Consider the following 18,838-nt stretch of genomic DNA (forward strand, 5'->3'; position numbering starts at 1 on the left):
AATTTGGTCGTATTAGTTACACAGTAGTGTTACTAATATCTTACAAAACGTATACACTTATTTTATTTAAATACTTCAAGAGCTTATTTTTAAAATAAAATCTAATATATATCTTATAATAGGCATACGAGATTATAAAATATTTTAAATAAACCTAACAAAACATACTCAAAATTTAATTTGAGAATTTTTTGAAAGAAAATGAAAAAAAATATATTTTTTGCAATAATAAGTACATAATTATATCAGTATCTCAATAAAATTATATAATACGTAGATTCAATCAATACATTAATATAATAAAAATAATAAAATAAATTTTGTATAATATATAATACATACTCACGTCTAATAGAACTCGAAACCAATGAGTAGTTGTTACTATAAATTTTGCCCGTTGCTTGATTCTGAATGTGCTTTTGGCAAAAGTTGATGATCTCAACGTTACTAGTCTATCACTATGCTTTTCTTCTGAAGCGTAATAATGTTTGAAGTTGGATGAATTGCATTTTAAGCCCCACATAAAAAAGGAGTATTATACTTTTGGCACTACATTTTTTGAAATACAACTTTAAGTCCATAAATTAACCTTTAATTGTATGTTTGGTACCACTATTTTTTATTGTAAGTCAGTGAACTACAGTTCTCCGTGTGCTTGCAAACAAATCTTTTGTTACTTGGCTTTTATGTTGTAGTGTTGGTGTTTCAGTGTTTATATACAAAAAAATTACGTTCATTCCATATATTAGGATCAGTACATTTTTCATCCCATTAATTAATGAATTCTCATGATTAGTTCTATAAATTTTTTTAAAAATATCTCATTTGTAATTCTTTCATCATATTTTATTAATATTTTAATAAAAATTTATATGATAACTTTTCCGATCTTCAAGTGCACGAGACGAAAAATACTACTTACCCAACAACACATGTAGAAGCAAGAATTTGAGGGGGGTGGGAAGATGCATTATAGGAGTAATGGGGAAGTGGTGGGTGTGGGGGTGGGGTTTTGTCAGAAAGCGCAGTTGAGTGCTTTGTCCTCTCCTTCTCCTTCTCCTTCTCCTCACACTAACAAAAGTGTGCAAATACAAAAATTAAAGTTGTAACTGATGGGATTTCACATGTTTGCAGGCCCACAGAATCCCACAGTTTTTACCACTTTTTCTCCTCTTCTTTTTCCTTTTACTCTTTTTCTTGCCATCTTTTTTTGTATAAACATTTACACTCAACCGACACTGCTGCTGCAACTATTTCATGACGAGGAGTAAAGTTTCATATATTATGAATGAGTTTGTTCTTAAAGTTTCGGTAGATTAATACTATCAATTTTGGCTAAATAATATAATATAAAAGTTTAGATTTTGATTACTTTTATTAATATTTGTTGTGGTCTTAACGATTACTAAAATATTTGTTATGATCTTTAATCATAATCAAATTATCGCTATTATTTTAATCTTACTTAATGAAAAATAGTTGATAGCTATTATATAATCGTGGTTAATTATTTTTAATGGTGGGGTCGAGATTAATATATGAAAATAATAGAGCTTATACATAATATTTGAACCAAGATTAAATTTATTAATTTAATAATATTTTTTATTTTTTAGTTTGAGGGGTTATTTGTTCATTTCTTACTTCCTTCCGATCAAACATGATAGGAAGGTGAAAAGCACAATATTCACTTATTATTCATTGACAAATTTTACAATATTGGTCAAGAGACTTAAGAAAATTGTGAGGTCATGGTGTATTTTTAGACATAATCGTGTCTTGATTCATATGTATAAAAGGAAGCTGGTAAATTTTATTTGAAATCAATTATTTTTTAAATTTATCAACGTTTCCATTTATTTAATGTTTGCATAGGAGGTCCAATTTTGGCTGCCCCGGCAAATGGAGGTCTTTGTCTTCGATGATTACTTCATAAAGAAGGTCGACGGTGGCTAGAGCGACTTGAGAACTGCGAAAATTGAGGTAAGTTTTATTATATTATTATTTTTTTTTTGTTTTTTTCATTTTTTTGCTTTTTCAACTAAATATTTGCAAAGCCACATAACATTAATGACAAAACAACACACATAATTTTGAGACGACAAATCGTCACTTTGCGTCCCAAATTTTATTCTCAACCAAACAATTACACCGTTCCAAATCGCATTTTAAATGTCTTTGCAAATGTTAATAACCTTGTTCGTTGAAATGATAATTATTTGCGACGCTTTTGTATTCTGTTGCAACGTACACTGCATCAGATTCCCTTTTCCATCGCTATAGTTCCATCGCTATAGTTCCATCACAACTTTTTGACTGTCGCAAATTTCGTTGCAAAATTTAAATTCTAACAAATTTCTCAAAAAAGTTATGGCAAAATGTGGTCGCTAAAACCCTGTTTTCTTTTGTTTCTTTTTCTTTATAGTTGGTGTTGAATGTCAAGTGTAGACAATTATTTTTGTGTAATGTGTAGGGTTAAACTCATTTTTCCCCATATAATGTAAGGGTAGTATTAGAAATATTCATCTATTATTAAAAACTTTAGATATTCCCCTAAGTTTGAGATTTTTTTTGGGAATACATTGTTCAATTTCTTCTTTATTGAAAAAAAATTCTTTAATGTCGATTTTTTATATGGACAATATAGTATTAAAATTTAGGGTAAATTATAATGACATCCTTTGAAGTTTGGCATAATTATGAATACTTTTTATTGTTTGAAAAATTACCAATATCCCTTGATTTTAACGATTGTTTAACAATTAGCCAAATTCGTTAGGTTTTCATTTATTTTTTTTGTGCTAAATTGACCAAAATGCCTTATGAATTAAAAATTATATTTTTTAATTTTTAATTTTTTTTATTTTCTTATGGACTAAGTAGATACTTTTTTTATAATTTTTAAAAATATTTCATCCTCCCATTTGATTTTTTATAATTTTTTTTAAATAAAGAATACAATAAGGGTAAAGTTGACAATTTCATACTTTCATCCAAGAATTATATAATTTCATCAAACATCAGGGACTATTCGTAATTATGACAAATTTCATGAAAGGTCGTTGTAATATACCCTTAATTTTATAGTATAGATATATCAAGCTAATATTTGAATATGATATTATATAATTAATAGTCCCTATATATAATTAATTGGGTGATATATATATATATATATATATTACATGTGATCTCCACATGTAATACGTATGTATATAGAGAATATTAGAGGGTTAGATTGATGATCCGACATACATACAATTCTCTACTAAAAATAGTTAATTGACTGACTGACTGACTAATAAATGTCTCAAAGCTCAATTAAATAGATTCTTCATAGGAATTGTTGTCGTTTTTCAGACCTTTCACATACATCTATGATCTATACCACCACCAACAATAAACAATTATTCGCCTCACCTCCTACTATAATTATAATATTCATCTTTACTCAACCCAATTCTCAAATTATAAAAAATTTACGTCTAATTACATCAAACTTCAAGGGAGGAAAGTATTATTATCCCTAAATATACTTATAATTGATTAAACTTTTAGTGACTGTGAACGCAATTGTTATTATTATAATAATAATAATAGACCGACATATATAGATCTAGGAATTAAATTTATGGAGAAGGTAAAAGCAGTGCCTGTGACTATTTATAATATAAATAATGCTGACTAAAAATAATCAAGCTTAATTAATTAAAACCCAAATTCCAAGGCATGTTCGTCATAGACAAGATGAATGATCAATGGTTCATAGTTGTTGGCTTAGAAGGCAAAAGGGTTTCCACTTTAACCAAGAAGACACATAGTCAAACTTTGTGGAAATATGCATAATATTTGGTTTTGTTTTTAATTTATTTTGGAGTGTTTTGTGGAGATAGAGAGAAAAAAATAAAAATAAATAAGTATAAGTTAGAGATAGTGTGTGTGTTTGGATTTATTTTTGGAGATAACATAAAATAAATATGGTATGTTTGATGTTGGGTAGTGGGAAACAAAAAGTACCGTTCATTGTCAAATTATGTCTCTTTTATATATATTTATATGTATATGTATATTTTGTAGACAAAAAATTATTAAAATACTGTTTTAAAATGATGCAAAATACACCTAAAACTGGCAAACTATTTCAGCCCATCTCACAGATGGGCCAAAATTAAAACCAAACATAGTGATGGGTTTTCACTTTTACTTATTAGGGCTAAATTACATTTTCCGTCTCTATATTTTGGGTCAAAATTAATTTTGTCCCGTAAATTTTTTGAGGATGATTTTGATCCATAACTTTTTATGGTTTTGGTCCAATAATTAAAATTGAGTTTAAAAACTTAAGATAAGAAGGAAATAAATGGACCAAAATCGTAATAATTTATAAAAATTAAGAACCAAATTCTATGAATTTGTAAAAGTTATGAACCAAAATCAAAAGTTTAGAAACCAAAATCGATTTAGACCTAGAGGCCAAAAGTGTAATTGACCCCCACTTATTAGTATCCTATGACTATTTTGAGTTCTTTCTTCTCTTTATTAACGGCTACGAACCAATTATAAACCAAGCCTTTTTACCCTTTTTCTCTTTGTTAACGTCACTAGACGAGGATATTATTAAATATTTAAGTAATTAAAATTGTTAAGAAAAATATTAATGATAAAGAATAAGTGATGATTTTAGAATTATCATTTATTGTGTTATAAAATAATTTATAGAAGTTTTTATGTTTATTACATTATCACTTAATATATCTTTTTAGTTATAACTTTAACAGCGTGAATTAATATTTTAGCATTAACATTATATTATATATAGACAAAATCCAACAACAATCATCAAGAAATATCACTTCAAACTGATGGACAATTGAGTGGAAACTTGTCAATTAAACCTAGCTCAATTGGTGAAATTGAAATCTCATGACATGACTCAAAGTCATGGGTTCAAACTCTATAAATGTGTGGAATATTATTATATTTTTATAATAGTTAGAAATAATTACACCTCTCTCTTATGAGGTTTGACAAAATTACACATAGATTCCTTGTGGTTTGAAAAATTACATCTAACACCCTTGAAGTTTGCTTCCGTCTAACAAATAAGTTCCTCCATAAGTCAAAATTAATAGTAAGTGTTGATTTGAATTATTTGATATTAACTATTAGTATACGATTATCATAATTATTAGTATATGTATATTTAATATTGATTTGCTTAAAAAATAATAATTTATGGCTTTTAAGGAAAAAAAAAAAAGAAAAAAAGAGTGAAAACTTTTGTGCTATTTATTTGGATAATAAAATAGATTTTTGAATTGGTAAAAATGTAGCATGTATTAATACATAAAAAATGAAGAGTTGTCTCTAAAAAACTGTACTTGATATAAATGATTAGTGCAATAGAATTCGGGACAACAATCATAACATTATCTCTTACAACACAAAAAATGAAATAAGATTCGGCGTAGGTTTTAGCCGAAAACGGTGACATATATATATATATATATATATATATAGGTTGGGTTGTGTAGGGACACAATTAATACATGCATGGTTTGGACAACATTTGGATTGTAATATATCCTCCCGTGACAATGTTTTTGCCTTACCAAACACCAAATTCCAGCCCTAAGTAACCATTCTTCTTCTTTTTTAGTTTTTATTTTTGAAATAATTCTTGTTCTCTAGAAATCATGATCGATCACATGAGATTTAATTAATATTAAAAGGGTTTGGCTTCAAGAATTCATGACTTTTACCAGGATTTTCAGGTGTATGTGATGATTCATTTGATTTCTTGAGAGGGCGAGTTTGGTGATTATGAGTCAAATTAAGGTTCAATTGTAATTAAGAATATATATTAATTTTGATCCAACTCTTAATTACCATCAATGTTTGAACACCGTAAGAAATACTACTTTCTTACAAAGAATAAATAAAATAAAATAAAAGACAGAGTACGTACTTACTCTATTATATTTAATTGTATCTTTAAAATAAATGAAAACAATTTTGAAAACGACAGTTTGGCTAAATTACAAAGTTGTAATTATATATATTTAAATAGAATTAGAATAGTGGAAGGAGAGGACAAGATGTGCAACACCCTCTTCTCCAATAAAATAAAATTACTAATATTGGATCCTGATGATGCTGACATTCCAATAATTCATACCAACACGGGTTCACAGTGGTGCGTCCAGAAATCAACCACTACAACAAATATATAACTTTTCATTATCACTCTATTCCTAATAAATATTAATTATTATTTTTATTTTTGCAAATGAGACTAAATTATTTATTATTGTTAAAAATTATATTCTAGCATTAATTTATTTGATTATAATTAAAAAAATATTGATTTACTATAATTTTTAAATTGCATTCATTACAACGTAGGGAATAATCGATTTATTTTTATGTATGAATGCAAATATGAGTGTAGTATGTTGTTTCATTGTGTAATTTGATGGATTTCTGATTAATATGGAACTTTAAATTAAAGAATCGAATAATTTACTTGTCAACAATGTGAAAAAGCCCAATATTGAGTGGGCTTTGGCTCATCTGGCTTATGGGTTCAAACAGTTGGGTTGAGAGCCCATGTAACTTTTAAGTTCCTTTGACTGGGCTCAACTCTTTCGGCCTCTTCCATAACTTTGAAGAAAAATTTACCTGTAAGCCTAACTTCCCCCCTGAAACTGTCGGCAACTTTAATGCAAACCATCGACACTAACAAGGGACCTGGGCAATTAAGCGGATTGCAAGAAAACCTTGTGCTACAAATCACCGCTTCCAATGGGGACTGCACCATGTTTGATTTCAACAACGCCAAAGGTTCCTCGCCACCGCCACCGTCACTGCTCCCAAGCCTCAAGATTTTGTGAAACTATTCTTCAGCAGAGTCCCAACAGTTGGCTTAATGAGCGAAATCACAATCCAAAATTACATTTACATGCTTTGACGAACCCTGAAACTGTAGCATTCTCTGACAGCACAGTGGTCGGCGAATGGGCCGAAAAGTATGTGATCTCGGGATCCAATTATCTTTCCAAACACCAATATCCCCACCCTGAACACCTACTGTGTAGCCATTATGCTCCTGCAAGTATACGACGGATTACAACACCCCATCCTTGCCAAAAGAAATCCCACCGTCAACACACAGGATAACAAGGTTTCCTGCTTATCAATAAGCCGTCGTGCTTGCTTTGTAAGAAGAGCAAGATTGAGTTGTGCAGATTACGAACCCCCATTCCCCTTTGGTGTTTCCGAACATACAATTTTGACCAAGATCGTATTATGGTACTAGTCTGTGTATTTCATGGTTTCACACAAGTTTATGAAGATAACTCAAAGATAATTGATTTTTCAAAAGATATATAACAACTCGTTGTATTTACTTATTACATAACCCTTTCTTATCCATTGATTCAGTTAAAAGTTTGATTTTCCTATCCACAGCTTGTGCCCACACTTGGCATAATTCAGAAACTGGAAACTATTAATTCTTGTTGCCATCTCAAAAATAGCAATTTCTATGTTAAAAATATGTTTTCTGGTAATTTTCTACACCGATTGTATGAACAACTATTACACTTTTTTTATTTTAAATCTTGAAAAAGGAATAATTACACCATTTCTCCTGATATTTGGTTTAACTATTCATAAACTTTAAAAAACTATGTCTAATATCCTTTACAATTATTCCATCTAACAAATAAATTCGTCATTAATAAAAATTCAACGAATTTACTAATTAACCAAAAAAATTGAACGAAAATCATTTATTACTAATTTATTCGAATTAAATAAATATTTTTCAACAAAACCACTGTTGTTAACGGTCAAAATATAACTCCCACATGCATGCATTAAAATATGAAGACGTATAAAATTAATTATTAAAAAAATTTAACTTATAATAGATCAATGAAAATTGATCACGAATCAATATAAATTTGCATTCGTATCTTTTATTAATATTAGCAAATTTGATATTTTTATCAATTTTTCTACTAATATAACTAAATAAAAATAAAAATAATTAAATATAAGTTTTCAGATTACATCGGCCTACTTATAATAAGGGAGGTGTAATCATCCCTTGAAAAGTGAAATATACACCTTTTTGTTATATTATGCACAAACTGTAATCATCTATATCCCAACGTAATCTAACTTAGCAATCTAACAACGGAATAAAACATGAATAGACTGAACAATTTCAATTTATTAATTGACGCAGAGAAATTTATCATAAAGTCCAAATCACCACTAATCCCGAACAACAATTGTCCAAAATAAAAAAAGCTGCCCTAATATCATCGATCGAGACGGCATCGTACCTCAGTTCTTGGTCATCATCTTCCTAAACTCATCAAAGCTGACGAATCCGTCGCCGTCGGAATCAACGGACCTGATCATCTCGCTGCAGTCATTCACGGAGCAGCGTTCGCCGAGGCGCGTGAGGATAAGGTGGAGCTCGGTTTTGGAGATCTGGCCGTCGTGGTCCTGGTCGTAGAGATCGAACGCCTCCCTCAGCTCCTTCTCACTGTTTCCTCCTCCGGAGGGGTCGGAATCGGCGCTGCAGAAGACGGCGAACTCCTCGAGGCTGATGAAGCCATCTTTGTCGGTGTCGATCTCTTCCATCATGCGGGCGACTTCGTCGGCGGAGGTTTCGGATCCTAGGGCCTCGATCACTCCCCCGAGCTCATCAGAAGAGATCTTGCCGTCGCCGTTGGCGTCGAATCGGTCGAAAACTCTCTTCACTTCTTCCATGTTCTGGAGGCATAGCGAGGGCATCGAAATTGCGTTTTGGTTAGCTGCCATTGTATGATTTCTTCTCCTTTCCTTGTGTGTGTGTGTGTGTTTCTTTGAGTTCTGTTTTTTCTGTTGAGAGCGATAGAAATTTATATAGGGAAAAAAGCAGCGGCGTAAATGAAAGTGCAAGGAAACCGTGGTTGTGCGTGTGTACATGTACGGTAATTATCGTCATGATATATATTTCTTTAAATATAGTTAATCTTTTTTGTATTTAATTAATCATTATTTTATTTAATTACATTTATTGATAAATTATTAATAATTAATATTAAAAATGAATCTATTAATATTTATTTTTTATTTACTTAAAAAATATAATAAAATATTGAGTATGCATATGCCTACTGCAATCACTAGTACATATAGTTATATTTTATGTCTAAGTAATTAAACGGATTGTATTTTAACATTTCAAATCTTTTTTTTGTCTCTTTTATTACAAACATCCCATATAGATAATACAGACAAACATTTCAAATTGATTGTAGACGAAAAACTTAAGTGGCTAATAAGTCCCAAATTCTTCTTTTCCTATAGAGGTGCATTTTCAGGACAAAACCGTGAAACTCATACGAAGCCAAAGTGGAGACACCGATTGAATTGCAAGTTGCATTAATAAATAATAAAATTATTTATTTAGTTTGAAAGATTCTTTACACGTGACATGCATATATTAAATAGATAAAAATATAATAAGTTTAGAATGAAAACCCAACATGTATCTATATTACAGATCTTATTGTATCTTACTTTATTTAGAGAGTGTTTGCAAAAATTTCTATTTTTAGAGAAGTAATTTTTACAAAAAAAAATTTAAAGTTGCAGTAGAATAAAAAATGAGTAGTGTTTGGAGAAAAAATACTTTTAAAACTAAACTTAATTGATTTAAGGTTGTTTTGTCCCTATGTGTTAAAAGATATTTTTTTTTGCTATTATTTCACTTGTTATTTGTCACTAATAATTATTTTTCCATAAAAAATCATAAATTTTATTTCAATTAGTATTTCATATTTATATTTTTAAAAATATTAAAAAACCACACCACATGAGATCCGGACTTATTTTTTTATGATCATTCGAAAAAAAGATTCATTTCTGGGACTCATTAAGATTCTTTCTTATAAAACTGGAGTTCCTTAAAGCAGACAGTGACAAAGTAGCAACATTTTTTTCTAGCCAAAAGGGGTGGAGTAGCCTAAGCAACTCTACAAGTCGTTCCCGCATATTTATAAGAATATATTTAATTTAATAATGCTCCCACTAAATAATATAATTGTTCATTTATACACAATAATGAACCTACATGATTGTAAAAAATAATTATTTTATTAATTAATTAAATAATAATATATGAATTAAATAATATAATTAAATGATATAGCACATAAAATATAAAAAATATAAAATATTAAATATATGAAAGTGTAAATTTAATTATTATTAACATTTAAATTATTTGAAACTACGATCAACTGTAAATATACAATTTTAAAAATAAATTAAAAATGATAAAGTTGAATTAAGATTATTATAATAGAGTAAAACAAATAAAAAATAAAATTGAATTTATTTTCAAAAAAGCCAAAGCAGCTGAAAGCATCCGTAAGGTGCTTCTAACTTTTGGTTTAAAAGTGTTTTTCTTAACCGTTTAGAAGTAGAAGCTGACATCCCCAAAACTTTCTAAGTGTTTTTAAAGAGTCAAAAGTTGAAAAATATTTTTCTGAAGTGCGCGTAAACATTCTCTTAATATATAAACATTATTTGCACAGTACTTTTAGATAAATTAAATAAGAAACTTTGAACACACACCATATATTTATTAAATTAATGAAATAATAATTAAATTTACAACAGAGATACCAATCTTTTTATTGTTTTCCATCTGATATTACTCATTGCTATGTTCTATTTATTTAAAATCGCATAATTTTATCCTTGAACAAATACATTAAAAAATATAGTTTAAGTAAGTGAAAAATGAGATATTTTGGGCGTGTAGGCCACGTGGAGATGGGTTGTTGGACGCGTGGAGGGCAGTTGAGATGTGGTGTGGAGGAAACTCGGCGTACCAGATTCGTATTCACCGCGTGAGGATGGGGATGGATTGTGATTCGTAATGGGTTTGGGTGGGCTCCACCACCCGCTTATCCCTATCCTAATTTCTTTTGAATGGGAGGACAACCATAGAATCCGAATTTCCAGCACCTATTTGAAAATAGAAAAACAATAAAAAAATAAAAAAAAACAGTAGTTTCGGAAAATAATAATAATACTTTAAAAATACAGGAAAATGTTAAATGCAACAAATAGTCTAAAAATATATAAGAAAAAATTAAATCAACATCGATAAAAAATAAAAAAAACTTATAAAATTAAATTTAACCTCACTCGATGTCAATATAATTTAATTTTTGTGGTAGGATAAATTTTGAATATTTGGACCTCCTTTTGTCAAATAGGCCGGTTGGTGTTGTTGACTTGATTAGCTTATTTGAGGGCACGGTCCAATTTCTTGAACCATCAATACCTCCATCCAACTCCTTATCCTATATCACAATTTCCAGCCCAACTCCATTTTAATTTAAGGGTCTGTGTTCCGACCCCGACTGCAAATGTGTAATTTCTTGTACTATTAGCCTTCTTTAAATTATTATTTTTTTAGACTAAATTTTATATAATTACGATTATTTTTCATTAAATACTTTTAAATTTATTATTTTTGCATTTTATCTGGAATTTGTTTATGCTAATTAATTACAAAACTGTGAATCCAAATATTATAATCGTATTGTTTTCTAAATTCAATTATTCAAAAAATTAAATATCTGACAATCAATTATTTTAATAATATTCCATTATACAAGTATTGGGTTAGTTCTGTTTTCTAAGGTCTAAAATCCATAACTGGTCCCCCAATCTACCCCTACCTAATGAAAATCATCAAAGCTATAACACTGTACTTAATATATAAATGCATAAAGATGAAAAGTTGCAATCATATTTGCGTTGCGTATGAATGCGGCAACAAAGGAAATGGAGATGGGATTCAAATCATTAGTGTTTTTGTCGCATGAAAATTGATAATATTTTTTTACCCTATGTAAAAGTATAAAGTTGCGTGTGTTGGCATTGCCATTCTCATTTCCCACGGGGAAATAGAATACATTTTAATTAATTTTTCTACGATATATATATATATATATATAGTAAATAATCTAGTTAATTTGTTTGAAAATTAATTGAATAATATTTTAGTAAGTGCTAAAATTTCAAAGATTTCGTTGTGTGAGATTATCGAAGAATTAATATGATAAATTAATTAAGAATGATTCAATTGTAATTTTCAGCATTTGACTGCTATTCCTAAGGATCGTCTGAATAATGTGTGATAAGAATAAATTCTTCAAAATAGGTATTCTGTTGCGATAGATCATCCTCACTTGGGCAACACGCTCTCCAAAGAGGTGGTTACTATCTTGTTGCAAGGATTTTTGAGTCTCCATTAGATTCTACCATGTGTTCCATTTGTTAGGAGAGGTATGCTATATGTTCTTTCACCTTTTTGGTTGTGTTGATAGTATTTATGGAAAATAATAATAATGCAGGAGGAAGAGGAAGAAATAAATGCTTATAAATAAATAAATAAATAAAAATTATAGCCACGAAGATATTTTACCCAAGAAAAAGAAAAACTCGTGACAAATTAACAGTTATGCATCAAGAATATATGTAGGGAAGAGCCACCACCCTTGTGGCAGACCAAGCCCGTAGAAGAGCCAAAGAGATCCGATTTAATTTCTAAATATGCTAAGAATTTTCAAGAATTCGAATTGTTATGAAGGAAAGAAATTAAGATAAGGATGTCATTCTAAAAAAGAGAGATCAAAAGTCAAACTTATTCAATCATTACGGCCTAGTAAATTACTGAAGTAGACTTATTCAATAACTCTTGACCGTATAATAAGGAATGTGAAGGATAAATTAGTAGTTTGCCCTTTATCTGTTATAAATAGCATAAATTCATAGTAGTGTAAATAAACTCTCCCCCCATCCCAATTTGTAGGGGATTTATAAAAAGCTTGTATTGAGTCATACCCTATTTTATAAAAGTTAGTCGATCTCGTTTTTTGCGGCGCAAAACATCAAACTGTGCGAGCAAAAATACTTTTGAGTCCAACTTTCGCAGCATGTCTCCCGCTTTGCAAGGATAATGTTGCCGTCTTATTGCAAGGATCCTTATCTCCCTAAAATTTTTATAACTTAAAAAGTTAAAAACTATTGCAAAAATTTGGAATTCTAAATTCTTAAACTTTCAGGAGGTAAAATTTAAAACTTTTTAAAGAAATTACAGATTGACATATGCAGGATTATTCTACAGATTCAAATATTTTGTAGGACAAAAATTTGTTATGTAATTCAGGTGAAGCACCAATCGGACGAAGTCCAACTAAGTACGATTTCTTCCTGACCGTTCAACCGTGGTCTTTTTAAAAAAAATTTCACTAAGTGAGAATTCCATTTTTATTTAGACACTTAATAACTCCTACTAAAAACACATATTTTCGATCCAACGGGAGGTAACCAATTTGGTTCACTACTTTAAATCTAATTTTTTGAACCTCCCAAAGGTCATTAAATTTGTGAACCCTATAGTGATCATTTGTACTTAGTAATCTACAATATTACATTGAATCTGATCTAATGAATTACTGGCAAGCCTACTTTGTCCGACAAAGAGTTTTACCGTCTTTCTCTTTCTAAAAAAGGATTTGCAAGTCGCAAACCTAAGTTGTCTATTTATAAACTCTTTGAATTTACTGATTTAATTTTCATTTCAGATGATGCAACCTTTAGTTTACAAAAATATGGTTAAATGCAATAATTCCCTTGTAAAAATACTAATAAGTGTAAAACCTCCTAAGTAATAATTAAAAAAGGATAGCAAACAATTTTTCGTTTTTTTTAAGAAAAAAAGAAGCAACACGACTTCTTAAAAGTTCAAGAATCACGTCGTTTTTTTTGTTTTTTTACTAATTACAGTGAGTTCTTTTAAAATTTGATATAACCCCTTATTATTTGAAAAATTATTCTCATAATTTTAATGACTGTCTAATACTTAGTCTGATTTGTTAGTTTCTATTAAGTTTTTTTCTATTTTTTTATAGTAAATTGATCAAAATGTTCTTGTGAATTATAAATTATAATTTTATTTATTTTTTAAAAAATAAAAAAACAAGTACAAAGTGGAATTGCTTTTACAAGTTTTCAATTTTTTTTCATCTTCATTGTCCTTTTTAGTTAAATATTCCAAACTTCCACCTGAAAATCATATAATTTCATCAGACATTAAAAAGATACTCATCAATTTTAAAATAATAATAAATATTTATAATTATACATAATTTTAGAAAAATTCACTGTAATTTATTTATTTTTTATTTCTTTTTCCAAGGTAATTTTTTCTGCCCTTTTTCTTAAGCACTATGAAGGTCATTACCCACTATATTGTGATTGGTCTATGAACTTCATTACCAACAAATCAGTCAAATCAACACACATTTTTTCCGGAAGGATTGGTGGTGAGGAATAATTAATTATTCATTCTTACTTTACATCAAGCTATTTTAATCTAAATGACGTTGGCCAATGATAACCTGACAGTATGGTGACAAAGCAATTCTAGTAATAACAACACAAGTTAATTTAATCATAAAATTTACTAAGTTTAAACTGTTAAATAATCTAAACAAAAATCTCATCCGACACACATAATATATATATATATATATATATCCACCAATAATTATCCATGCCCGCAATAATAGTCTGATATATTCTCATTAACAACTCAAAAATATTAAATAAAATTAAATAATCTTAATTCTTAAACAATTCTTCCTCGACACATGGAGATATCTCACTGGAAATTGGGGAGGCACAGGAATCCTATCTGTCACTTATGAACTCAAGCAAAATCTCTCCTCTCCTCTCCTCGCATTGTTTGGTTCTATTCTTCAATTGTCCAAAAAACAACGAAAATCATCACTAATATTATTCATCTCTTACTAATACTAAATGCAAAATCAAATAAAGAGTAAATTACATCGACACTCATAATGTTAGGTTTAATTACAAAAATATCTTTTATTTTTTGTAAAATTGCAACCACATTCTTGAGAGGTATCAGTGTATTATACCTCAAAAAATACTTGTGTTCACCGAATAAGGGTTGTATATGTAATTACAACTACAATCTCATGTGTGTACGGTTGAATTTTACAAATGAATAGAGAATATTTGTATAATTAGACATAATATTAATAAAACAAAGTATTTATGCGTATCATCTATCTTATTCTTTATATCTTACAAAAAAAAAAAAAAATCTAAAATAAAAACCAAACAAAAATCAGGAGTCACCTAAAAAGTCAAGTGGGTTGGGGGAACTTTCTTTATTTATCTAAAAATTAATAATTGAAAGTGTAATAAAATATTAAAGCCAACAAAGCGCTTTGACAATAATAATTAAGGAACAACCATAATGTCCTTGTCTCATTGTTATCACATGCCACTACTCAAATACCTCCATATCCATTCTCCCAAACCCACTCCTTTTGAACTTGCTTTACTTTCATATTCATCATCATCACTTGGAAAAAACACAAATCTTTATACTATATAGTTCCACGCCTATGCTCTTTAAAACTTGTTGCTCTTTCTTCCTTGTTACAACACATCACATACTACCTATATAGTACCATTGTTCTTCGGACACACATATATATTTGATTTCTGTTTAGTTTCATCAGTCTATCATGACCGAGTCGTTCGATGAAGAGTGTGATTATCTCTTCAAGGCTGTCCTCATAGGGGACTCGGCAGTCGGGAAGTCGAACCTCCTCTCGAGGTTCGCCAAGAACGAGTTCTGCTTAGAGTCGAAGCCAACCATTGGAGTTGAGTTTGCGTACCGGAATATTAGGGTGGGGGATAAGCTCATCAAGGCTCAGATATGGGACACCGCCGGCCAAGAACGGTATTTAGTATATTTGATGATCTTCCTACTCTTTATTCTAGACATGGATATATAATATATAGTTGTCTGAATTTTGCTACTTAGGAAATGAAATAATTCAGATACAGATGTCTGAAATAATCCAAGAGGGCCATCTGATCACAGATTAAGAGAGTTGTATAGGGGGGGGGGAAAAAAAGAAAAAAGACTGTATTGATTAAATTAACAGATCAGGCCTTTCTGAGAGAGAGTGCTTTACTTGATATGTCTTATTTACTCTGCTGTTTTAATGATGTTTTGCTCTTTACGTCTTTTGTCAGGGCAGGTACACAGCCACCAGTTTGATATAGTATTGTAATAGAGTTGTTAGTTGCTAAGTTAGATTTATTTTATCAATATTTAAGATTATGCTATTATTATGTTCAAATTTTCACTACATATGATGTTGGTTATTTATTGATTGCTTTAATTTTAAAATTGCGCCCATTCATTTTATTTAGGATGGAAAGTACGGAGAGCATGGTAATGAAAGACGGGAATGTTCTGGAAATATGTTTTGGAAATTTATTTCCAGAGTAGTTGTGAGTTGAACACATTCTTGTATTCTTGTACACATTCAATTAAGTGTGTTCGCATAGAATTAGGGATAATTACATTTACACCTCTTAATTTATGGTCTGTTTACACAAATTTATCCCTATTTTTTAGATAATTACACATACACCCACCAAAATATCATTATCACTTATACAAACCACCCCTTATTATTTTTTCAAAAATTACACACACTCCCTCTAAAAATATTATCATCATTACACAAACTACTCCCATTTTTTGGTTGTAAGGGGTAGTTTTTGTAATTATATAAAGACAAGAGTAGTTTATGTAAATAGATTTTAGAATAGAGGGTGTAAATGTAATTATCCCTATAATTTATTTAGATTTGAACTAAATTGATGTGCTAGTAGCTCTTAGAGGACTCTGGGATTAAGGATATTTTAGTGCAAGAAGTGTTAAGAGTTAAGATCATCATGATTTGGCATGCACTCACACGTAGCAATCGGAAGTCCCTTTGAGATGATTGGACCGTTTTGAAGTGAGTCTTACGATTTTATTTTGAAAAATTACTTAGTAACGAGTGAGAGAGAGAGAGTTCTTGTGGCTTATGTCTCACAAGTCCATTATCTACTGAAAATGTAGAACCGAGAATCAACACTGTCCATGTCCTCTCCCCTTGACAGTGCCAAGTTGATAATGCAAATCGCATATATCGAGCTGTACAAGCATTTCTTCTTGTTATAAGTACAAATAATTCATGTAATAATGATTCTTGTTAATGAGACATTAATAACGGTATCGTGTATGCAGGTTCCGAGCCATCACGAGTTCGTACTACCGCGGAGCGCTGGGCGCCCTACTGGTGTACGACATAACAAGGAAGTCTACGTTCGAGAGTCTGAAAAAGTGGTTGAAGGAGGTGAGGGAGTTCGGCAGCCGGGAGCTGGTGGTGGTGCTCGTCGGGAATAAGTCGGATTTAGCCCAATACAGAGAGGTGAATTTAGAGGATGGGCGGAGCTTGGCTCAGCTGGAAGACCTCTCCTTCATGGAAACATCAGCTAAGGAGAATTTGAATGTTGAAGAGGCATTTCTGCAGATGATCACTAGGATTTATCAACTCAGTTGTCACAAAAGCATGGAAGCTAAGACAAGTGATGCAGCGGCCTCATCAACTGTTCAAACAGTACTGCAGGGGAAGAAGGAAATCTTGTGTATTGATGAAGTTTCTGCCACGAAACAAACTAGTCATTGTTGCTCGTATTGATGAACTGATTTTATGATACTAGACTTGAAATCGGTTAATTAACATTCATCATAATTTTACTATAATCAGATTATTTGTTATAATTTTTAGACATAATTAATATTTTGGCCTCACTTACATAACTAATAGTTAATGACCGTGACACAACCGTGATTAATTAGTATTCGTCATAGTTTTTTGCATATAGACAATTGGTGACATATCTATAGTAGTGAGTTAGTGACAAGCACGTAGTCATAATTGTATTTATCTTTATTATATTATTATTGGAAGTGTAATGATTATTGTTAGTGATAATTCAAATAACAATATATTATATATATATATTAATCTTTTATTCTGATGAAATACCTAAGTTTAAATTTCTCATGGACTCACAAAATAATTTTGGCCTGGTTTCATTGGACGTTGATGAAGATATTTTTTTTTAATAATGATAATGATCAAAGACCTTTGATCAATACTGTTCTTCTTGTGAAGGCAATTTACACTCAAACACAGTCACAAGTTCACAGAATATTTTGTCTGGCTGTGGATGTTAAGTTGCAATTTCTAGAGAGACATGTGTTCACGAGAAATTCATTTAAAAGTTTAAATGTCTAAATAAAAGAATTATTTAATATTAATATTTTAACACACCTTATTGATGTGCAAATCCTATATGTAGAATATGTATATATATATATATATAAATGGATGATATTGAAATTCAAACCCAAAAACCTTATTTCATCTGATTTTGATACCAAATTAAACAATCACCTCATCTGAAAGTTTAAATTATATAAAAATAATATTTAATATTATTATTTTAATAACAAAAAATAAATTAAATTATTTGATATTCAATTAAAATTAATCTATGAAAACTCTTGCATTTAATTAATTAAACTTAACTAATCATTTTCTCTAGAAGAATTTTTCTTCTTAATAGAATCGATTAACAATATCAGACTCGTATTCAATTAGATTTGGTTACTCGTATTCAAAATACGCAATGAGTCGAATTGAGCTAAAACCCAACTCATGACCGAATTGAATCAATCAAAAAATGAGTTGGTTTAGCCCAAGCCTCCTTGGGATCGGGCTGGACCCAAAAGTTAATATCTTGGACCAACCCAACCTAGTGGCCCTGGACCACTTGGTATTGGACCGAGCCTATTGGGTCTTTT

General features: G+C 29.9%; 2 protein-coding genes across 2 annotated transcripts; one reads left to right on the top strand and one right to left on the bottom strand.

The window, feature by feature from the left end:
* Positions 1-8,219: 8,219 nt before the first annotated feature.
* LOC105166570 (calcium-binding allergen Ole e 8) lies at positions 8,220-8,920 on the bottom strand. Its single transcript, XM_011085968.3, has one exon. It carries the CDS (start codon positions 8,836-8,838, stop codon positions 8,356-8,358), a length of 483 nt encoding a protein of 160 aa, XP_011084270.1. The 5' UTR covers positions 8,839-8,920; the 3' UTR covers positions 8,220-8,355.
* A 6,471-nt stretch (positions 8,921-15,391) lies between these two features.
* Positions 15,392-17,734, top strand: LOC105166578 (ras-related protein RABA6a). Its single transcript, XM_011085980.3, has 2 exons — positions 15,392-15,865; positions 17,213-17,734. Exons 1-2 carry the CDS (start codon positions 15,648-15,650, stop codon positions 17,664-17,666), a joined length of 672 nt encoding a protein of 223 aa, XP_011084282.1. The 5' UTR covers positions 15,392-15,647; the 3' UTR covers positions 17,667-17,734.
* Positions 17,735-18,838: the final 1,104 nt, after the last annotated feature.

This window comes from Sesamum indicum, linkage group LG1, assembly GCF_026168435.1.
Source record: "Sesamum indicum cultivar Baizhima isolate 11 linkage group LG1, ASM2616843v1, whole genome shotgun sequence".
Classification (NCBI taxonomy): Eukaryota; Viridiplantae; Streptophyta; class Magnoliopsida; order Lamiales; family Pedaliaceae; genus Sesamum; species Sesamum indicum.